The sequence below is a fragment of the Drosophila bipectinata genome, chromosome 4 (assembly GCF_030179905.1).
Source record: "Drosophila bipectinata strain 14024-0381.07 chromosome 4, DbipHiC1v2, whole genome shotgun sequence".
In the NCBI taxonomy this organism is placed as follows: domain Eukaryota; kingdom Metazoa; phylum Arthropoda; class Insecta; order Diptera; family Drosophilidae; genus Drosophila; species Drosophila bipectinata.
The window spans coordinates 8,793,362-8,817,659 of NC_091740.1; the positions used below are offsets into that span (position 1 = coordinate 8,793,362).

The 24,298-nt window shown below is 39.4% G+C and overlaps 1 protein-coding gene across 8 annotated transcripts in view; it reads left to right on the plus strand.

The window, feature by feature from the left end:
- The first annotated feature begins 1,046 nt into the window (after positions 1 to 1,046).
- Positions 1,047 to 24,298, plus strand: part of LOC108126859 (serine-rich adhesin for platelets) — a 119,175-nt gene continuing 95,923 nt past the window's right edge. For 2 of the 8 annotated variants that reach the window (XM_043213612.2, XM_043213613.2), the window contains exons 1-3: positions 1,050 to 1,148; positions 1,328 to 1,502; positions 21,171 to 21,224. In XM_043213612.2, the coding sequence (XP_043069547.1) occupies positions 1,071 to 1,148; positions 1,328 to 1,502; positions 21,171 to 21,224 (307 nt within the window). In that variant the 5' untranslated portion in view covers positions 1,050 to 1,070. Of the gene's footprint in view, positions 1,209 to 1,300; positions 1,503 to 21,170; positions 21,225 to 24,298 lie in introns of all 8 variants that reach the window. The other 6 variants (XR_006246436.2, XM_043213616.2, XM_043213615.2 and 3 more) reach the window with 6 other exon arrangements.

Consider the following 24,298-nt stretch of genomic DNA (forward strand, 5'->3'; position numbering starts at 1 on the left):
GCTCTCGTATGAACTAGGATTATTAACTTCGCTCAAAAATTAACAAAATGGCGGACATTTGAAATTTTTTTTTTTAAATTTCCATTTTTTTCAGCCACAAATCGAGTTGAAAAGTAAAGAAGATCTTCACCGATTTGATTTATCCTAGTTCATACGAGAGCTATATATGTATAGAATAACGTGTTTAAATTTGGACCGATTGGATTAATAGTTTTTGAGTAACCTCATGCGCCAGTCGTAAAAACACTGTTTCGAGAAAAACGCGTTTAAAGTTTTGAGACGGCTCTCGCCGTCGCCTGAGGCTTCCACCATAAATCGGCTATATCTTCAAGAGTTTTTGAAATTTTTCTTTGAAATTTCTCAGGGAACATTCTTGAATAGTTACAAGTTCGAATTAAATTTAAAAAAAAAATCGATTTTTTAAAACCGAGAATGGGGGGGGTCCCCTTAAATAATCGATTGATAACTGCGAGCGAGTAGCACAAGGACCCTAGAGATCCACTCACATCTACCGACAAAAAAGCCGGAACCAGCGCGTGCAACTTCCTTGCAGCTACACTACCATCTGCCCGCTTACATGGTTACATGTTACACATGGTAACGGGAAATTTTTATTTTATTTCAAATAACATGACGAAAGAGAAAACCTTATTTTTTATGGTTAGACTATTCCAATAGAGCAGCCGGTGTACATATGTAAAACCAGAGTAGACAACACGCATGTAAGTAGACAGAATATTGGGCGCATTAAAGGAAACCTCTTACTACCATTGTTTCTCTAATGCAGAATATGGCCCTTATTGATGATTCATCAATCGTAAATTTCTGCAAAAATGTTTTAAAAATTATAATAATGAAGTGCAAGTCTTATTTTCAAAATTTTTTTTTTCCTTTTTGACATTTTAACATCATCAAAAAAAAAATTCTTGTATTTTTTGAACGAAAACAAATATTGTAGTCAAAGCAAATATGTATGTGTAAAACTGGGTCTAAAAGGTAAACCAGACAAACCACCTTTTGATGAAATTTTTTTTCATGCTCTTCGTAGACAGCATTGAGCCACAAACCGGATGAGCTTGTGGTTGTTGCATCGAAATCAGTTACGTTGCTTTCGTTTGAACGGATGGTTGTGTTTGTCCACTAAAGTTGTAAGCCAACATAAAGAAGTATTGGGTTAATGTTGTTTTTTCCTGAGTTTTCCAAAATATGTATGTAAATAGCCCTAACGCAAACAGAAAATACTGAGCAATTCACTAATACTGAAAAATGAGAAAGTAGAAAGACTTAATCCAGATCTAAGTGTGAATTTTCATTATTTTATTTAAAGGAAATAAATATGCTACAACCTCGCAAAATACGAAGAGCCGGATTGAATAAGTTACATAATAAAACACACTGCAGACTTCATCTAATGGATTGGAAAATTGTCTGCCATAAAAAATGGCTTATTTTAATAATCGCAATAATGTCTATGGAATCTAGTGATGCTTCTCCGGAGTTGGGTAATAATTTTTAATGTCATCGTATTTATGTTTATATATAATAAAATATATACATGTATATGTATATTTTTTTTATAATTAAATGGTTAATTTTTTGTAAGTTTTAAGAACACGGAACATTTAAATATTAAAATAAGTGAACAAAAATATTTATTATTCGCATATTTTCGTATTATATTTATACTTTTGGCATATTAAAATGTTTCGTAAAATATGTAAAATTTTTAAATAAACATAATACCAAAGCGGATAGACTGGTACGCGTATTTGGCTTGTTAAATAACCCAGCCAGTTAAACCTGTTGTACTTGTTGGGATCTATTATATTTGTTTGACCTATAGATATTTTATAGCTCTAAACTGTTTTTATACCCTTGCAGAGGGTATTATAATTTTGTCCAAAAGTGTGCAACGTAGTGAAGGAGACATCTCCGACCCTATAAAGTATATATATTCTTGATCAGGATCACCTCCTGAGTTGATATGAGCATGTCCGTCTGTCCGTCTGTCCGTCTGTCTGTTTCTACGCAAACTAGTCTCTCAGTTTTAAAGCTATCGTCTTGAAACTTTGCACACACCCTTCTTTCCTTTGCACGCAGTATATAAGTCGGAACGGCCGGGATCGGCCGACTATATCCTATAGCTGCCATATAACTGATTGATCGGAAATGGTATAACTTTGGTGTTTTTAGAGTTAGAGAGTTCAAATTTGACATAAGAGCTATTCTTGGTAAAACATTACGACATGCAAAATTTCATAAGGATCGGCCAATTATATCCTATATCTGCCATATAAATGAACGATCGGAAATGACCCAACTTTCGTGTTTTTGAAGATAGAAAGCAGGAACTTGGTACAGATTATATTTTTGGTCAGTTAATCCGACCTACCAAAATTTATAACGATCGGCTGACTATATCCTATAGCTGCCAGATAACTGAACGATCGGAAATGGATTTTGGTAGAAATACAAACTTTGGTATTTGTGAAGATAAAAGCTTGGGATTTTTTTTTAGATTTTATATTATAATAAATTGGGTTATATTATCATATTCTCATTAGGATCGGCCAACTATATCCGATGTTTTCGAAATATATCCGGTTTTAACTGCAAGGGTATATCAACTTCGGCTCCGCCCGAAGTAAGCTTTCCTTTCTTGTTCGAATATAAAACCAATGTTTTTTTTTTCTGTCCCATGATCTTTTATATAAGACAAATGAAAACTAATTTTTAAGTTTTTCCAGACAAATTATTTTAAGCCCTTGCAGAGGCTATTATAATTTTAATTTTCTCAAAAGTTTGCAACTCCGTGAAGGAGACATCTCCCAATAAGACCCAATAAGGTATGTATATATATTCATGATCAGAATCACCTCCTGAGTTGATATGAGCATGTCCGTCTGTATATCCGGTATATCGCAAGAATCGGGCCGATCATTATGAGAATATATAAATGAAACCAATTTATTACAATACAAAATCTAAAAAAAGTCCCAAACTTCTATTTTCAAAAATACGAAAGTTGATATTTCTACCAAATACCATTTCCGATCGTTCAGTTATATGGCAGCTATAGGATATAGTCGGCCGATCCTAATGAAATTTGGTAGGTCGAATCAACTGACCAAAAATATAATCTGTACCAAGTTCCAGCTTTCTATCTTCAAAGACACGAAGGTTGGGTCATTTCCGATCGTTCAGTTATATGGCAGCTATAAGATATAGTCGGCCGATCCTTACGAAATTTAGCATGTCGTATTATTTTGCCAAAAAAAAAGCTCCTACCTAAAACCTAAAAACCTAAAATTTGAACTCTCTAACTTTAAAAACACCAAACTTATACCATTTCCGATCAATCAGTTATATGGCAGCTATAGGATATAGTCGACCGATCCGGGCCGTTCCGACTTATATACTGCGTGCAAAGGAAAGAAGGGTGTGTGCAAAGTTTCAAGCTTTAAACCAGTGGTGCTCATCCCATTGCTCTCGCTGCTCATTTTTTTTTGCAAATGCTCATGCCTACCGAGTTGTGTGAGTCTGCTCACGCCATAAGATTCGTTGCTCACGCCATAAGCATCGTTGTTCCCATCATAAGCAAAGGGCAATTACAATAACAATTTTTCGTGTTTTCCCTATTATCCTCAATCGTACTAATCCGAATGAATTTTGTTGTTGGAGTGCCGAAAACTTTTCACTGCAAGAAATTCATTCTTGTTTTTGTTTCTGCCAAAATGGTCGACCTGTAGCGATGAATTTGTTCTTCGCAGAACATTTTTTTTAAACTAAGAAGCTCTGCATATTTGTCATAGTATAATAATAAGCTGTTTTAAAATATGTAGGGCCATTTTTTAATTGCGGTAATAATCTTTATTATATGGATATTTTTAAACCCCTTGTGAATGTTACTATAATTTTATTTTTCAGTGCAGCCACATGGATGGGAAAAAAATTGTCGCACCAATGTTTTGGTGATTTTTTGCTTTGGTATGGGAGTTTGCTCTTTCGTATGCAGAGCTTGGGCACCACTGCCTTAAACGATATTCAAGCTTTACGATAGCTTTAAAACTGAGAGACTAGTTTGCGTAGAAACAGACAGACGGACAGACAGACGGACAGACAGACGGACAGACGGACATGCTCATATCAACTCAGGAGGTGATCCTGATCAAGAATATATATACTTATAGGGTCTGAGATGTCTCCTTCACTGCGTTGCACACTATTGGACAAAATTATAATACCCTATGCAAGGGTATAAAAATAAAAATGTTGGTATTTATGGCTCGTAACATTTATATTCCGATCGTAACACCGGAGTTATAGCATTTCCGATCAATCAGTTATATGGCAGGTATAGGATATAGCCGGCCGATCCCGGCCGTTCCGACTTATATACTGCGTGCAAAGGAAAGAAGGGTGTGTGCAAAGTTTCAAGACAATAGCTTTAAAACTGAGCGACTAGTTTAGAAACAGACAGATGGACAGAAGGACATGCTTATATCAACTCAGGAGGTGATCCTGATCAAGAATACATATACTTTATAGGGTCGAATATGTCCCCTTCACTGCGTTGCAAACTTTTGACCAAAATTATAATACCCTCTGCAATAGGGCTGGTCATTAAAAATGTTGTTTCGACTTTGAAACGCTAATAGGGCTTAAAAGCTGTGTACACATGTCCAGAATACGTGTGCAAAATCCGATTGCTGTGCGACGATGTCTGCCATCTGCGCATTGACGACAAAAATAAAAACATGTTGGTATATTTACGAAAAATTTTAAATTCTAGCAATTTTTTCTCTACTTACATATTTCCAAGATTTACTAGTCAAAAGCGGTATTCCCAGACACTAAAATTCGTATGAATTGTTGTCGAACCTATACCTATTCTAGAGAACTCTGTCAAAAAGTCAGAAAAAGTAATCGAATCGGACCGTTTTTCCACGAAATCCGCTGTTTCCTCACTTCACCTTGTTGAAAGTTAATGTCGAAAGATTGCGTGTTCTTTAAATTTATTTATCAAAAATTATAAATTGAAATTTGCATATCTTCGCCACCTTAGATTTACTTGTGTGAATCGTTAGGGCCCAATACTAACTTCTGCGTGTCAACGTAAAAAAGTGTGTATGTAGACCTGTTGTTCTACAGTTTTTTAGTTTCTGTATCTCAAATAGTTCACAAGTGAATCGTAGTAAAGCTGTTTATCTGCATTTATCCACATCGACATGAGTGTATTTCGAAGAAATCTTACATTGAACATTTTAGGGCATCCTACAGATTTCGATGGGCGCATGCTGCCAACTCGAGAGGATACTTTAAAGTATTACCAAAGATTATAAAGTACATAGATGGGACATCTCATACAAAGAAAAATTTTCTATGGCGGGTTCCAGCAGTGGAACCCGCTGGAACGAGCGGGTTCCATTGCTCGACAAGTTAAGTTTGAGAAATTTTTCGAGAGACAACGAATGAGGAATAGTCGAGTGGTAGGGTGCTTGGCTGGTGTGCAAAGTAAAATGAGTTCAAACCAGGCTCGGGACATCCATTTTTTTTTAAATTTTAAATCTATTTATATTATATTTTTATTCTTTTAATGTTTTTTTCTTAATTTATAATCCTCTAAAAAAAATACAAAATTGTAAAATCACCTTAACATTGTCTCAGTTCGTAGTGGAACCCGCTGTAAAAATGTCTATAAGTGCGGGTTCTACGGCATTTTGGTAGGCCGCGTCATGGAACCCGCTCTCAAATGTTTTCATTTTTTCCGTCGTGGAACCCGCTGTAATAATGGAAACATTTGAGAGCGGGTTCCACGACAAACGGCTGGCAGATGAGATAGGGAGAGAGAGAATTCTATTTTTAGATCGTAACATCTTTGGAATGATGAAAGTTTGAAACGTTGTAATCGAACCAATGTAAGAGTAAAGAGATTAGAAATATCTTTTACTATCCTTACTCGTCAACTCTGTTTTTGGTATAGATTCTAGCGCTTCCTTTAACACCAATTTTAAGTATCATAAAATCAACTTCGAGGGTAGCCTAGATGGATAGTGCGTGGTCCTTATTCATGGGGTCCTGGGTTCGACTTCATTAGCGGGCGGTTGTTAATCGATTTTGATAAAGTTTTAGTTTTATGATTCTTTTTATATTAACTTTTATTTTTTTTATTATTTTTTTTTTTAAATTGCATTTTATTACAATTGTTGTAAAAATAAGTGACGGACGTGTCGGATGACAAAATACCGGAAGGACTCCCTTGAAATTTTATTAGCATTTTATTAGAGGGACATAATGAAGAATTAAACAATTTTACAATTGTAAAATTAAAGAAAACAAGAAAGGAAAGCTAACTTCGGGCGGAGCCGAAGTTGATATACCCTTGCAGTTAAAACCGGATATATATCGCAAACATCGGATTTAGTTGGCCGATCCTTATGATTACATTATAATAAAACCAATTAATTAAATTACAAAATCTAAAAAAAAGTCCCAAGCTTCTATCGTCAAAAAAAACAAAGTTGTTATTTTTACTAAACACCAAATACCATTTCTGATCGTTCAGTTAAATGGCAGCTATAAGATATAGTCGGCCGATCCTTATGAAATTTAGGTTGGTAGGTTTAGGTAGGTTGGATCAACTGACCAAAAATAGAATCTGTATGGAATTCCAGCATTCTATCTTCAAAAACACGAAAGTTGGGTCATTTCCGATCAATCAGTTATATGGCAGCTATAGGATATAGTCGACCGATCCCGGTCGTTCCGACTTATATACTGCGTGCAAAGGAAAGAAGGGTGTGTGCAAAGTTTCAAGTCGATAGCTTTAAAACTGAGAGACTAGTTCGCGTAGAAACGGACAGACAGACAGACAGACGGACAGACGGACAGACGGACATGCTCATATCAACTCAGGAGGTGATCCTGATCAAGAATATATATACTTTATAGGGTCGGAGATGTCTCCTTCACTGCGTTGCACACTTTTGGACAAAATTATAATACCCTCTGCAAGGGTATAAATATTACAATTAAAGAAAAAAAAATAATAATAATTATAAAAGAAAGAAAAAGTACAAAGTCCTTACGAGTACGATTTGAACACAGAAAAATTAAACATAGAATTACTACTCTATGCATTACGCTACCATCCTGTCTAGATCTGCGGCGATCAAAAATACTATTTGTTCTACCAACTACCACATCGGCGCATCGAAAACAGAAACGAGAAATTTAAATTGAAATTTGGAAGCCAAAACATTTTTACTCCGTCGTGCGAGCAGTCACACATACACACATAGGTTCACATTTTTGTTGACGGATACATGTAAAGAGTTCTAAAAATACCCAGCCAACCATATGCGGAGCGCTCCGAACTAGGAGTGTTAACGGACTCCCAAATTTATACCGCAAAGGTGTGTTTTCGGAGCGCTCCGAAAATGGAGCGAAAAAGGAGTCCCAATGTAGCACTTCTTCGGAGCGATTGCGGAGCTCACCGAAGAAGGATCGAAACGAGACTCCCAAAGTAGCACCTTTTCGGAGTGTTTTCGGAGCCCTCCGAAGCAAAGAATAAAAAGGGCTCCTAAAGTCGCACCGTCACGGAGCGTTTTCGGAGCTTTTCTTTGCTGCTCTTCTATTTTTCATCTGTTTCTCGTACAATCTTCCGTGCGTTTTGTTTTCTTTTCTTTTTGTGTGTTTTGTTCTTCTTTCATGCAAGTTAGTCAGTGCAAATTTTCGATTCCACGTGGTGCGTGCGTTTTTAAAATTTATAATTGTTTTGAGTTTACACAAATTGTTAAAAATGTCCAAACGAAGACTCGTAGAAAAACAATCTAATAGAATAATAGCTTCGTTAACTGACAAATTTCAGCGATAGCTCGGGCGCAGAAGATGAGGAGTACGAAAGAGAAGACGATTGCGAGTCAAACGGATTCTCGTCAAAACTAAAGGAAGAGTTAGCAGAGTGGTCAATAATATTTAATATTTCAGGATCTGCCATTAATGGGCTTTTACAAATTTTACGTCGCTATGGCTGTGAGTTAAGTGCCGACTATCGATCCCTTAAAAAAGTGCCTCCAAGGCAAGTGCCTAGCGTTGTGATAGGAAGTGGAAGTTATGTTCATTACTAATTGAATTACTTATCATTCCTTATACAGAAGTTATTTTGTCAGTTCGTTCTCCATAAAAATGTAACTTTTTTAACTTTATTCTCAATAATAAATAAAATGAACTAAACAATTTAATAAAATACCTATTATATGTTAATTAATATAATACATAAGCTGGGAGCATTTTGAGAAACCGTAGGGACTCCTCTACGGAGTATTTTAGGTGCACAAAGAAAAACTCCTCTACGGAGCATTTTAGGTGCACAAACACAATCCCAAAATACTCCGCCTAGGTTATCTTCGGATGATTTTAGGACTCCTTTTCTTAATAATTGTAAGCAAAGAAAGGAGTCCGCACTGAGTACCTGCGGTTTATCTAAGGGAGCATTCTGGGACTCCGAAATTACTCATTCTAGGAGTCCGCAGGGCACACCGTTTTCATATATTTTGAAATGGCACTTTTCTCCCAAAAACATGCTCTTACGGACACTTTTAGGAGCGTCCCTAGGAGGCTTTGCGCTCCGCACAGGGAGTCCTAACGGAGCACCGTGCGGACTCCGCTGGTTGGCTGGGTAGAATCGTATGCATGTGAGTTCCCCCCTCACCAACAAGCTCGACGAAAAAAGTTGACCGTTTTGGGCCCTGATGTCCCATCTATGTACTTTATAATCTTTGGTATTACTTTTACGTGTGGCATGGATTAAAAGAAGATAAGGGAGGTAGCAACCCATATTTTAGAGAAGCTGCTTCTTTAGTGCTGAAACGCGTAACTGACGTCTGGTCATCGGCTTCCATTCCTGTGGTGAGCGTTACAAAAATGGAGCAACTGTTCAAAAATGACGTTTCTACATATCAACAGCTAAAAAAGTCATTTAAAAGAGTCAGTGGGAATGATGCTTTCAAAAAAAAATTGTCTGTTTTTCATGCACAGTTTAGAATGTTGTTGACAATTGACAAGAATAATGTAAGACGTGAAAGGACGAAAACACAGCGTCAAGTCACAAAGAAAGAATGTCGAGATAGAACTATTGAGCTTTATTTTTTGACGGCCGCGAAGATAATACTCTTACGATTGAAACTACGAGTGATGGCCGGCAACACCAAAGAGTTGTTAAAGAAAACCATTTATGCCTCGTAAAACAACCCGGTGATGAATATTTTGGTCATGTTGTATCAGAATCTCATGGGGCTGAAGAAGAGTTTAAGTCTATCTGGACTTATCTTCAAGAAAAAACATATGGTGATTTGTTGACGCTCGTGGGATGTGACGGTGCTCCAACAAATACAGGAATACACAACGGCATTATCCGCCGTATGGAAAAGGAAATTGGGCGGCCTCTGCAGTGGGACATTTGTCAATTGCACACTAACGAATGGCCATTGCGTCATGTAATTGAGACAATAGACGGTCCAACTACAGGACCTACTGGATTCTCGGGCCCTATTGGTAAATTGCTACAAAACTGTGAAAGTTTGCCCATAAAGAGGTTCAAAGCAATACCCTGTGAGCTTCCTGAAGTTAAGAAAAATAAGCTCAGCACTGACCAACTCTACCTATATGATATGTGCAAAGCCGTATCATGTGGTGTAGTCTCTGATGAGCTTGCCAACAAAAAACCTGGGAAGATGCATCACGCAAGATGGCTTACCGGTAGCCGTATTCTTAGACTATACGATTCTACTCCAAAACATTTAGCCAATTTGAAGAATCTTACAATGTTCGTGGTGACAGTGTACTCTCCCTCATAGTTCCGTATCAAACGTGAGGGCACTTTAAAAAACGCTTCTAAAATCCTATGGCATAAAATGATTGCTTTACGTACTATCCCCAAGCAATTGAAAGAAGTAGCACAAAAGGTTCTCCAAGATAACGCTTTCCACGCGCACCACGAAAATATTTTGGTGGCAATGTTACACGAGGATAGAACGCATCATAGAAGCTGCGCTTGCCCAAATGCCTGCCGTCCGATTAGCCAACGTTGCATCGCATACGCAATCTGTAGAGAGGGTTGTCAAAGAAGGAACAGAGGCTTCGGGTAAAAAATGTGGACACACAGCGCGCGACGGATTCATACGCGTTAGACTCCAAGATCGAAACCTTATCCCCAAGTTTGAAAGCAAAAAAGACTTTAAAACGTAAAACTCGTCCCGCACGATAGGGTGGTTGGCTGGGTGTGGGACGGGAGGGACTCGAATTGCAGCCACCGCCAAGAGGTGAGTGCTAGGCCCTTATAATTCATATATGTAAGTGAATCTAAGGTGGAAAAAAGCTGCAAATATCAAAAAATTATTTTTAAAAAATGAAAAAAAAAACTACAAAAACTTTCAATATTAGCTTTTTTTACGAAGAAGTGAGTAGGCGGATTTTATGGAAATGAGGTCCAATTTGATTTTTTTTTAGACGTTTCGACAGAGTTCTCTAGAACAGGTATATTTTCTATAACAATTTTAATGTGTTTTGCTGGCCAGACAACCGTTCTTGGCCATCTTGGCCTAAAATTTTTTTATTTTTGTCGTCAATGCGCAGACGGAAGACATCGTCGCACAGCAATCGGATTTTGCACACGTATTCTGGACATGTGTACACAGCTTTTAAGCCCTATTAGCGTTTCAAAGTCCAAAAAAAAATTTTCACCCAACAATATCACCCAACAGTATCCAAACAAAATCCTTGGGTGGGCTTTCAGTTATATGGCAACTATAAGAAATAGTCGGCCGATCGTTATCGTTATCGTTATTAATTTGGTAGGTAGGATTAATTGACAACTGAAAATAACTTAAAATATAATCTGTACTAAGTTCCAGCTTTCTATCTTCAAAAACACGAAAGTTGGGTCATTTCCGATCGTTCCGTTATAGGGCAGCTATAGGATATAGTCGGCCGATCCTTACGAAATTTGGCATGTCGTATTATTTTGCCAAACATAGCACTCATGAAAAATCCAAACTCGACGGACAGACGGACAGACGAACATGCTTATATCAAAGGAGGTGATCAAGAATATATATACTTTATGGGGTCGAAGATGTCTCCTTCACTGCGTTGCACACTTTTGAACAAAATTATAATACCCATTGCAAGGGTATAAAGATGATAGACTAATTGGTATGAAGTCTTTAAGGATCGTGTGGGAGGGTTGGCACGCTTTGGGTATAAACGCAATACCTTAGTTGAGCCACGGCTGTGGAAGTTTTCCCAGAAAGAGTTTTTTTTTTGGTAATTGACGATAGACAGCTCATCTCTGACCTTTGTCCTGTTACACAGGTTTTTACTTGCCGAGAGGCGGCCTATATTAAGGTTCTCAATGTCTGCTGAAAGCTCGTCTGCGGGTTATGGCTTTTCGTAGGCCATGTATCCCAACAGAACCCTGATTGGAGTTGCCTTATTTTCAACGGTAGCTGCCGCGTTGTCTGGGTCACTGACAATTATGGAGCAAAAATATGCTTATGTGATTTATTTGCGAGAATGCAGGCTCTAGTTTTACTTCCTGCAACCAGCCTAGCAACCAAGTAATTCCTTGGTTTCTAGTGCAGAGACCCTCCTCCTGCTTACTAGCATTCCTGAACTAGGACGATGTCGGCTCCATCCTCAGCCAGATAGAGCAATAAAGCAGCCGAGGCTACCTCTTAATAATGGAGACTTAAATGCAGAATCCGCAAGGACATTTGCTAAATCCCCCTCCACCACTGCGACTTCATCGTCGGTGATCCCGACGTCATCGATCTGATTATCTGGTATGCAGCGCAACAAAGAAGCGTCCGCCATGTACACATCCTCGTCTTTAATCTCTGAGGCCAGTTGCTCTGGGATTTTAGCTATTGTTGCATCACACCCTAATTCGGATCTGTATATCTTGATGCTAACCGAACTGAATAGATCCCCGTGAGCGACCTCTATAGGAGCTAGCGATTGGGAGAACTGAGATAAATCTAATAACTTCACATTTGTTACACTCCAGGTAACTGGAAGTTTGTTTACTTCGTCAAGTTCGTTTTACATCTGGTATTCCCCAAGGAAGCCATCGTGGACCTTTTCTTTTTACACTGTCCATTCACCCTTCATTACACCTTCATTTACCCCTTTCCATAACTAGCGCACTGATATAAGATACTTTTGATATTTATGTATATGTTCTAGCCCACTTTCAATAACTGATATTAACTACTTTTTATACCCTTGCAGAGGGTATTATAATTTTGTCCAAAAGTGTGCAACGCAGTGAAGGAGACATCTCCGACCCTATAAAGTATATATATTCTTGATCAGGATCACCTCCTGAGTTGATATGAGCCTGTCCGTCTGTCCGTCTGTCTGTCCGTCTGCCTGTTTCTACGCAAACTAGTCTCTCAGTTTTAAAGCTAGCGTCTTGAAACTTTGCACACACCCTTCTTTCCTTTGCACGCAGTATATAAGTCGGAACGGCCCGGATCGGCCGACTATATCCCATAGCTGCGATATAACTGATTGATCGCCATTGATAACTGAAAATATCAACTTTCGTATTTTTGAAGATAAAAGTTTGGGACTTTTTTTAGATTTTGTATTTTAGTTAATTGGTTTTATTATGATGTAATCATAAGGATCGGCCAACTATATCCGATGTTTGCGATATATATCCGGTTTTAACTGCAAGGGTCAACTGACCAAAAATAGAATCTGTATTAAATTCCAGCTTTCTATCTTTAAAAACACGAAAGTTGGGTCATTTCCGATCGTTCAGTTATATGGCAGCTATAGGATATAGTCGGCCGATCCTTATGAAATTTGGCATGTCGTAATGTTTTGCCAAAAATAGCTCTCGTGTCAAACTCTCTAACTCTAAAAACACCAAAGTTATACCATTTCCGATCAATCAGTTATATGGCAGCTATAGGATATAGTCGGCCGATCCCGGTCGTTCCGACTTATATACTGCGTGCAAAGGAAAGAAGGGTGTGTGCAAAGTTTCAAGTCGATAGCTTTAAAACTGAGAGTCTAGTTCGCGTAGAAACAGACAGACGGACAGACAGACGGACAGACGGACATGCTCATATCAACTCAGGAGGTGATCCTGATCAAGAATATATATACTTTATAGGGTCGGAGATGTCTCCTTCACTGCGTTGCACACTTTTGGACAAAATTATAATACCCTCTGCAAGGGTATAAAAATACTAGAAATTTAAAACTTTAATTATTGTTATAACAAATTCTTAAAGAGTTAAAAAAATATATTTTTTTTTTTGCTCGATGGCAAGGACCTGAGTCGTCCTGAATGATTATGTTTGAGGCATGAGAAAGATGCTTCTTCATTGAGGGTAGAAGCTGACGATTCAGAAAACCTTAGAACTTTTCAGCATTCACAGTTCCTACAAATAAAGCCAGATCACCCGCGCCATTCAGATAGGACACTGCTGTACGACACGGACGAAGGACTAAAATCCTATGAGGTGACTGCGGGGGTGCCGCAGGGATCGGTCCTCGGGCCACTTCTTTGGAACATCATGTACGACGAAGTACTCAGGATCGAACTACCGACAGGATGCAAACTCATCGGCTTCGCGGACGACCTGGCGCTGCTCCTGGTGGCGAAGGAAATCAAGGACGTGGAAACCAATGCGAGTGAAGCAATACGAAGGATATCAACCTGGATGTCTGACTCTGGATTGGACCTAGCAGCACATAAAACAGAGGCAGTTCTCTTCACGAGCAGGAAGAAGGTGGAGTACATTACCATCCAGGTGGGCAACTGCTGCATCACCTCAAAGGAGGAAATTAAATACCTAGGGGTAATGCTGGACAACAGGTTGTCCTACGGAGCGCACGTGGAGTACTCCACCATAAAAGCTGCAAGGATCCAAGGCGCACTCTCAAGGATGCTGCCAAACGTGGGAGGCCCAAAGGAAAGCAGGAGACGCCTTTTAGCCAGTGTCGTCACGTCGGTCTTGCTGTACGCTGCGCCGATATGGGCTGCGTCAGTCAGAAGACATCAGGGGCTTAAGAAAAAGCTAGGGGCATCGTACCGACTAGCGGCCCTACGAGTCATATCCGGATTTAGAACCATATCCGAGGAAGCCGCCCTCGTTCTAGCCGGAATGATTCCCATTGATATTCTGGCTAATGAAGCGGAGGAAATTTACGAAGCCAATCGGCAACGGGGAAGGAACTCATCCCGAGAGGCCATTAAGACGTCAGCCCGACAAGCGGCATTATCCTCATGGCAGGAGAGGTGGGACGCAACGACCAAAGGTAGATGGACGCACAGACTAATACCAAACATCCAGGAGTGGATCGGAAGGAATAACGGTCAGGTTAGTTACCAGCTTACCCAGTTTCTTACAGGTCACGGGGGGTACAGAAAATACCTCTATAGATTCGGACACGACGAGAGTCCAATGTGCCCCAACTGCCCAGGAGCAGACGAGGACCCAGAGCACATATTATACAATTGTAGGAGATATCGTGCCACCGTCGGATCGCTACCAGATCCAGAGCAGCTCGTGGAATTCATGTGTAGCTCACAGGAGCAATGGAACTGGGTAAGCCAGTTGATAGCTTATACACAGGGCGACTTAAGAAGACTCGAAAATGAACGTCGCTTAAGGGAGAATGCCTAGATTAGGCAACCCTTCCCCGCGAAGTAATACTTAGCAGTGGTACCGCGGGGTCTGTGGTGTGTGCGGGGGTGTCTTTAGTACGTAGGCGCCGGCTAGACATGCCGGTGAATCGTGCATGCTATTGGTACGGGCCAATAGTATCTAGGATAGATTTTCACCTCAATGGCGCAATCCAAAAAAAAACAAAAAAAAAACCCGCGCCATAGTTAGCATCCCCGGACCATTAGGAACGCTCCTTGCCTGACCTTTCGCCGTAGACAATTATTTTTGTAGCGTTTGTCGCGTTTGGGCGCACCTAGCTCATACTATTGTAAGCCAAATGGATTATTTTGGTGTCGTTAGAAAAAATGACGTTCCGCCAATCATGCACAGTCCAAGATTCGTGCATTTTGACAAACTGTCAAGGCTACAGCCTTTTCTGGATTATTTTTGCAGTCAAGATTGGGTTTTTCGCTGTTTGCAGGCCATGAAGTCCTGCCTCCTCAATGTTCCTTCGAACGGTTTGAGTGCTTATTTCGACTCTTTTTAACTGATAAAACTTAATTCTTACATGTTTTGCTGATTTGAAACGATCAGCCAGGCTTAATAGTGAAAGGATTCGATCCTAGTGGTAGTTGGTCTTCTTTTTCTTTCCTCATCCTGGAAAATGCTTTAGAGTTTTGGTTTTCTTAAAATTTTGTAGGAATTAGCCTTTTTTTCAGGCTATTAACTTTGTAGTTTGACATCTGCCCAGCATGTTTCCTTTATGGTATTATGGTTTAGGGTATTATGCTCGGACTACAATGGTCCCTACCATAAAAACCCGCGATTCAAGCCGTACGTCATGCGGCCTCGGTCGGTTGGATGGAAGGTGGTATATAAGGTGGATTATAATAGGTCGAGGAAAGAATATTATTAAGCTAATATAGCTTTGGTCTTTTTGAAGTTAAAATGTTGGGACTTTCAATAATTATAATTTTTGATAAGCTTATTCGATTTAATATATTTCATTAGAATCAGCCGACTCTATCTTATTGTTGCCATAGTTCAGTTAGAACAATACAAAATGGCATAACTTAAGTGTTTTTTCCAAAATACTTTTAGGACTTTTTCAAACAAAAAGAGACGCATTCTTAGTTGAAAAAATCGTATATAGAAATGAAAATAAGGTTGGCTGTGATAGCCTGACTTTCACAATCTAATAGCTTAATTGATGAAATCGATATTCATGTATATACCAAAGTGAATATCAACATAGGAAAATTTAAAAAAACGTTGAATACTTTTTGACTTATATGCGCCGTTTAATTATATTTGTATGTAAAATATTTTCCATGGTTTACAAGGTACCTGACGAACTTAAAAAATATTAAATAAAATTGAATATGTTCAAGCCATTCGCCGCCACCGAATTCAGCTTAGTTAAGATCCGAAGTACTTCGCTTAGATGTACAGCTGGTTTCATTAAAATATGGCCAACAGATGGACCTGATATTAATATCTTTCTTTAATTTTATACTGGAGTACGGGTAATGTAGCCCCCAATATGTTGTTCATCAATACCGCATTAAATCTGTGCATTTTAATAGGTGCGAAACTAAGTTCTCGTTATTTTTTTTAATAAAATTCTTTCTGAATCTGAAGCATGCTGAAGCAATGTCTTCTTGCGATTGACATGGATCCTTATCGAGTAACGTCTCCAATTCACAGTCTTAAAATGTTTTTGGCCTTCCTTCACGCAGACGGTCGTTAATATCGAAATCGCCGTCTTGGAAGCGACAAAACCAATCACGGCCAATCCCCAATTGTTTCATTTGGGGAAACACCTCCGTAAACTTTTCGGAGTTCTCGATGTGCTTCAGCTGCCAATTTCTTTGAATGAAAGAAGAAAATCAATACATCCCGCAAATGACGATTATTTGGCACAAAATCGGACATATTCGCACAACCAAAAGTACATGAAACATAAACAAAGTCACTTATATGAAAACGCCGTTTCTTATTCAAATGTAAAGGTTATGCTTATCCCGTCTTCGATATATCAAAATTGATCTCCACTAACTGCTGCAGCGATCTATCGACAAACAGCGGGAACTTAGTTGCGCACCTAATACATACAATAACCAAATATGGTAAATGTGGGAGAGTTGGTTTTGTCTTTCACCTATCTCTCACCTTGCATTAGAGTGTCTTGATTAGAAACTTTCTTCGGTCTCTTTTTGACTGGCACGGCCTATTTTACTCACACCCGCTTTGGTGCTCACAATTTAAATTGATTCTACTCAACTGGTCGGATTCTCAAAAGGCGGTCGTTCATCATCACACTTTCATCTTTTCTAACAATCTTAGTGGAGCGAAGTTGATATACCCTTGCAGTTGAAACCGCATATATATCGCAAACATCGGATATAGTATATATAGTATAGAATATCATAATAAAACCAATTTTTTACAATACAAAATCTAGTAAAAAGTTGCCAGATTCTATCTAACAAAGTTGGTATTTTTACCATTTCCGAACAAATAGGATATAGTCGTCCGATCCCTATGAAATTCGGCTTGTCACATTATTGTATAATATAGCATTTATAATCCGAACTCTCTAATTCTAAAAACACCAATTTTATACCATTTCCGAACAATCAGTTATATGACAGCTTTAGAATATAGTCAGCCGATCCCGGCCTGCCCGTTGATTCATAATCGAATGTTGATTTCATTGTGAGGAATGAGGAATTGTACGATTATTTTATTCCTAGGAATTTAAAGTTTTACAGTGCTTATCGACTTTATAAGACCCTTGCTGACCTTGCCTTTACCGGCTCTTGTCTTTTATGAGCGACTAAACAAATAAAAGATCAATAGCATCTGCACGGGCGTCTTTACTGGGACGGCGCTACAAACTTCAAGGAATCGCAACATTTCTTTACATTCTTTTCTGGTGTATTCTTGAAGAATACTTGTATCAGAACGCGAAATCAACATGGAGATGCCTACTCAATACGGTATACGGCGATATGGTTCGAAGTTATAGTTGGCTGTATCGGCGCCGACTGCGACTGACCAGCCTGGCGGCTGGGGACAACTACCAGAGTTACTCATATGGCGACCAGAAGAGGGCAGAGACTGGCCTCGCAGAGAAGATCCCTGGAGCATCCATTTCGCGGTACCAGAATGCTGGTACGGATACAATTGGTGAAATTGCCTTTGTGAAAGGAAACGGCAGTACGCAGAGAGTCCACGCTGGGATCCCCCGGTTATGACCATCCGTGATTGCGGAAATGCTTCTAGACGTTGTGGCCTATGGTGAAGATGTTTTTAGAGCCACATGGTGGAAAGATGCGCCGTTCCCAATCCTTACGGATGGCTGCCTAGAACGTCATCATTCCCTGTTGCATCGAATGTTAGACAACTCAACACGTATGCGTTCATTGACAGATCATCTCTAACCTTGATCGACGCTTCATTGTTAGAAGTCCTTAGAGTGAACGGACAACCACAGCATCAATGTATGCAGTGAATTGCCGGAATGCACCGGTATTAGGATACCTCGGTCGGACTAGGAATACCTAGGAAGTTCCGACTACCTAGGTCGGACTAAGAATCTCCGATGTTGGTATGTCCGAATAGCTTACGAACAATGCTTGTACCAAAAATTGACTCGCAAGCCGAAGCTGGCAAAGAAAATTCGCCAAAAGCTAGATTAGTACGTGAAGAAGGACTATTAAACAACGACGGAAGAAGCTGAGGAAAACCCATATTGATATTTATCCATTTTTCCCGTGCTGGACGTTAATCCGTAAAAGTTTGCATAGTTTGGGATGCGGCCGCGAAGACTAAAGGGATTGTAAAAGGGACCTGACTACTAGCGCAGTTGGTACCAATACTTAGCAGAAGATCAGATGTACCAACGATTTGTATTTATAGACCAATACACACAACGGAGACAGACATGGAGGTAATGACATTTGGGGATATTTGCTCTCCCAGCTGTGCCCTGTACGTGGAGAACCTGTAAATGCAGTACAAACGCGCTGGACGTCGCGTCCATTATTCCTGCAGACAAAAATGCAGAGTCGTTCAAAATGCAGTACAAACGCGCTGTAAAGTGCATCCTGGAGAGTCACTATGCAGACGACATGCTGGACAGCATCAGCACGGAGCAAAAAGCCATTCGTTTTGCGCGTCGCGTCCACTACATTCGTCTGCAGGGCGGATTCCTCATTCGAAACTAGGTATCGAACTCCAGGTACTAAGCTCGCTCGGCGAAGGAGAAACCACGTTAGTGAGACTAGATGAAGCAACGGATAGACAGACCGATAAGCTGCTGGAAATGTGGTGGGAGAGGAAGGAAGATCTTATTCGCCACCATATATCCATCAACCACCAACAAATTACGAAAAACATTTTGAATACCAAAGCGATGGTCCACCTTTGCTTGGATACGACGATCCTGTTAACGATACAAAAACCCACGGGCAGCCCCAAACCGGCACGCATGGCTGAACTGTTTTATCCGAGAGTAGCAGCCTTTCATAGACCCTTAAGCTTAACGGGAGTGGACAACTTTGGGCTTTTGATGGTGCGGGTCAGACGCAATTCAGAGAATCGATATGGCGTGCTTTTCACCTGCTTCTCTACAAGGAAATCACGAAGTAGCGTATTCTTTAACCACTGACTTTTGTATGATTGCAGTGCGGCCAATATGACCATTTGAGAGTGCCCAGTTAAACACTGGAGCGACAACGGGTAGGCGTAAGGCGTCTACTTAAAAGTTTCTTTTCTCCCGCGAGTTCACTGGACCCCAGATGACATCTAAGGTTATTCTATTCCGCATATTTTTACATGGGTTGGGCATGGAAAAGCGAAGTGCGTACCGTAAAGAAGATGTCGGGATCAATCTTCCTGGACAAAAGACCATCGATTGTATTGCTGGGAGCCGTCTTGATGGAGGCGGAGGCGATCGTCATCTCGTGACCTTTTACTTACATTCCAGTGGAAGACGAAAATGAAGACACCAAATCATTTCCTGCTTGGAAGTTTGCAAAAGAAGTACAGCTCAAGAAGAGCTAGATGGAATTTTATCAACTAGCAGACTCGTTCAGGAAGCAATGGCTTCAAGAATACCAGCCAAATGGTGCGAGAAGAGTAAGCCTCTTGCAGAAGGGGATATCGTGTATGTGTGTGATTCCAAGCCCGGACGGACAAGTGAGGAGCGCCGCGGTTAGGACCCAATCTGGCGTGTGTACAAGGCCCGCGACGAAGTCGGCAGTCCGATCGAAGGTCAATTGGTAGATCTCTGACAGAATATACAAGTGGGGAGTGTTGCGATAAATACGCTGTCAACGCCGAAAATATAGAACCGAGTGTTTAAGTAAGTGTTGAATCTCTGTTAAGTCAGCCGGTAACCATGAACAATCGGAAATGACCCAACTTTCGTGTTTTTGAAGATATATTCTATATAAATATATTATAAAAATAAAAATATAAAAATATATTCTGTACCAAGTTCCAGCTTTCTATCTTCAAAAACACGAAAGTTGGGTGATTTCCGATCATTATAGGATATAGTCGGCCGATCCTTATCAAATTTCGCATGTCGTATTATTTTGTAGCTCTCGTGTAAAATTTGAACTCTCTAACTCTAAGAACACCAAATTTATACCATTTCCGATGAATTAGTTTAATGGCAGCTATGGGATATAGTCGGCCGATCCCGGCCGTTCCGACTTATATACTGCGTGCAAAGGAAAGAAGGGTGTGTGCAAAGTTTCAAGTCGATAGCTTCAAAACTGAGAGACAAGTTTGCGTAGAAACAGACAGACGGATAGACGGACATGCTTATATCAACTCATGAGGTGATCCTGATTAAGAATATATATACCTTATAGGGTCGGAGATGTCTCCTCACTGTTGCACACTTTTGGGCAAAATTATAATTATGTATTATAATTCTAATTTTATCAAGTTTTTGAGGTTATGTCGTAACCCTGACATTCTGGAGTTTTTTAGACCTCGGAAGCAGATTCAGCGACACCGAAAACGTATAATAAACATGGTCTGAACCCCGGACTCGAATATAATTTTGTATAAGGTTTTTTCAGGTTATGTCAGAACTCTCACAAGCTAGGGTTTTGTGGACCTCGGATTTGGATTCAGCGACCCCGAAAACATATAGTAAACATGGTCTGACCTCCAGGCCCGAAAAAATATTTTTTTTTGTGTGGCTGTGTTATTGGTATTTAAGAAAATGTTGTAGAGAAACGTATATTAATCAATTTTTAATCATTCTTTAAATAGCTGGGATATGTTGCGCGCCAGGAAAAGTGCAACTATTAAGCGGCTTACTTATCGGCACGAATTGATATAGCCGTTTCAGAGGAATATGGACACAAAAACTGTGACACGAATATTTTATATATAAGCTAGTATATATATATCCCCAATTTTCCTTTTTCCAGAACTTATTTATTGATTTTATTTCAGATCACCTTCATTCCGTCAGCCCAACACCCTTATTACCAGATCTTAAAAATAATGGTAAGAAAATAAAAAATATGAAAATATGAGCTAAATTTAAAATAATGCTAATACTAACAAAAATTCCCATGGATTTGGATATATGTATATGTACATGGTTTATATGAAGATATTTATTCTACTTTTATAGTCCATTTCTGTAAAGCATCCATACTTTGTCCAGCCGCATAGTTAGAGATTCGTCACTTGTACCAAAGAGTTCCATGAGGAGCGTTTCGCTTTTCGTATAGATTTTTTTATAGGGACGCCTAATAGGTCTAGAGGATTTCCTTGTTTCTGGCCTTTGCCCAGTTGAAAAAGTTGCCGCTTGCAGGTCTAGCTCTGCCGACCACCAGGTATTTCTCTTTTTATACCCGGTACTCGTAGAGTACAAGGGTATATTGTAGGCGTGTTAATGTATGTAAAATAGAGAAGGGATTGTGTTTATTTTTGTCGATATAGCCATATAGGATATATGTCTGTCCGTATAAACGCGTAGATCTAAGAGACTACAAGAATAAGAGCAATATGATTTAGCATGGAAGTTTGTTTCAAAATTACCACGCAACCTACCGCCCCCACAAATCGCCAATTTCTGTAGCGTCTTTGGTCAGAAAAAAGTTATTTACCTGCCTACTTATTAGTCTATCTTTCTTAGAAATAAATAATTTTAAATATTACTTTAACAGATTAAATATTAAATTAAAACTGATCACTATTGTCAATTGTTGTTTCGATGGGCATAGTCGCTAGTTATTTACTTCTACAAACAGTACGAGTTAGAAAAGTATGAAATCATGCAAAAAAATCGAAGAAAAAATAAAAAAATCGAAAGTGCGCATGTGAGCATGGTATAGTTACGTCAATCACAATCGGAAGGAGCACGAGGTGAACTTAATCAAACAGGCAACTACAACGAGGATAAATGCGTAGATAGTTGATAGACGTAGGCGTTGTCTGCGGATGGTGTCATACAAATCTATTGATGCAGCTTGTATACCAACGCAACTGTGAATTATCCAATCAAGTTTTTAATTCATTGGGTTTGCCAGGAATGCTTCTACTTGCGGGTTGAAGCACTGATTATTTTATTTCGTAACTAGAACCCACCACGGCTTTGGTACCCCATGGTATTTACGGTTATACCCTTGAAGAGAGTATTTTAATTTATAGCAAGTGTGAGTAAGAAGAGACCAATAAAAATTAAACCAAAGATTATAAAGTACTTTATAATATATCTGTATACATACAGATAAATACTTACATACATATATGCAAAATACATTTTATGTATAGCTTATGCTTATGTATGTATATACAGCTTATAAAAAAGACGTTGATACACAGAAACGAACGCTACAGTAGCGGACAAAGATTTCCGGACAGGCAGAAACTAATACTTTTTAGTTTTTTTTTTCATCCAGCGTTTACTTAATGGAGTAAATTTCTTTTAAATTGATGAAATTAATATAAATGTTTATCATGAACGTGTTTTTTTTTTAATTACATTTTGTTTTATCTGAAATCATTGTTGAGCTCATCAGTTGGCATGCGACTCAGAAAACCCTGTGGATGATCAAAGTGAATACAAGAAGGTTGGTTATTGTAGAGCGAGGGTTGACAAAACCATGCTGTGAAGTGAAAATTTTGCTTTTGAAAAATGATGCAGTTGCAAAGTAAACTTCTTCATATTCCTTTGCTGGAAAAGTCGAAGGATTCGGTTGCCGGTATGTCAACTCGAAAAATGCGTCAGCACCAAGCAATATGTCAATTCTCTGAGGTTTGTGGAACAGTGGATTAGCTATCTTTATGTTGTCAGGGATGTTCCAGTCTAACACTTGAACTGCCCTCTCTGGTTGGGACAATGATATTGACATCAGAAAAAAAAGTTCAGCTTCCAATTGAAATGCCTGTGTTTGGGAGTGTATAGTTGCTTGAAGTACATGGCGAGCTGATACAGCTGATTGACCTATTCCAAGAAGGTTTGTGTCTCGAACACACGCGGCACTTAGAGGATTTACACGAAAGAACGGAATGCCCTTTTCTTAGGCAGTTTATGCACAATGGGAAGGTCTTAGCGAATTTGAATCGTGTAGCGACTGTTGCGGTCACAAACGAACTGCACGCGTGAATGTAGTGATCCACAGCTTTGCAATAATAGCATTTTAGATCCTGGGTTCGAGTGGTATTGGCAACGGACAAGGAAGTTTTATTAAAGGTCTTTAAATAATGTGACTGCCCTAGCTTGCGAAACTTTTGCGTGCTTGACGTAGCTTAATCTGCTGCTAAATGTTGGTAGCGTTTATTGAGTGCATGTTGGCAGTCCTGCCAAACTGGGATGTTTTGAAAGTCTAAACTTTCTTCCCATTTAGACTTAGTTTTTGCGTCCACTTTGGTCATGACGATGTGTATGAGCATTGCATTTGCTATTACTTTGTCACTGCCTAGTGAAAGCAAGGATTCGTAGATAGCTGTGACAGTATCTATCATGTGACGCAGTGAAAAGGCGGACGGACCCTGCATTGAGGGAATGTCGCATTGATGGGAAATACAATAAAAAAAAATTAAACACTGATTGTCGTACACCCGATTTAAAGCGGCCAGTGCCTTTGGGTAATTGGTCTCAGTTATTTGGTATGCTTTCACGGTCCCCAACGCTTCTTTCTCCAGACATGACAACAGGTGATGGACAAGTTGGATCGCTATCTATGAGACTGGTGAATAAACCAATAAAGTTCTTATACTCTGAGTAGCACCCGGAAAACTTGGGTAAATTCATTCAAGGTAAATTTTTATTGTGGGATCTTGTGGTATTAAGGGTCGAGTTAAGTAATGGTGGTCTTTGATTCTGTACACTAGCTGACATATAAAGAGATTTTGTGGCTACACACTTATCCTCAAGCTCAGCTCGCGAGGACAATACCGGATTAATGGACTCAATTTCGAAAGGTTAAATCAAAGATAATAAAGTACATAGATGGGACATCAGGGCCCAAAACGGTCAACTTTTTGCGTCGAGCTTGTTGGTGAGGGGGGAAACGCACATGTATACGATTCTATTTTTAGAACTCTTTACATGTATCCGTCAACAAAAA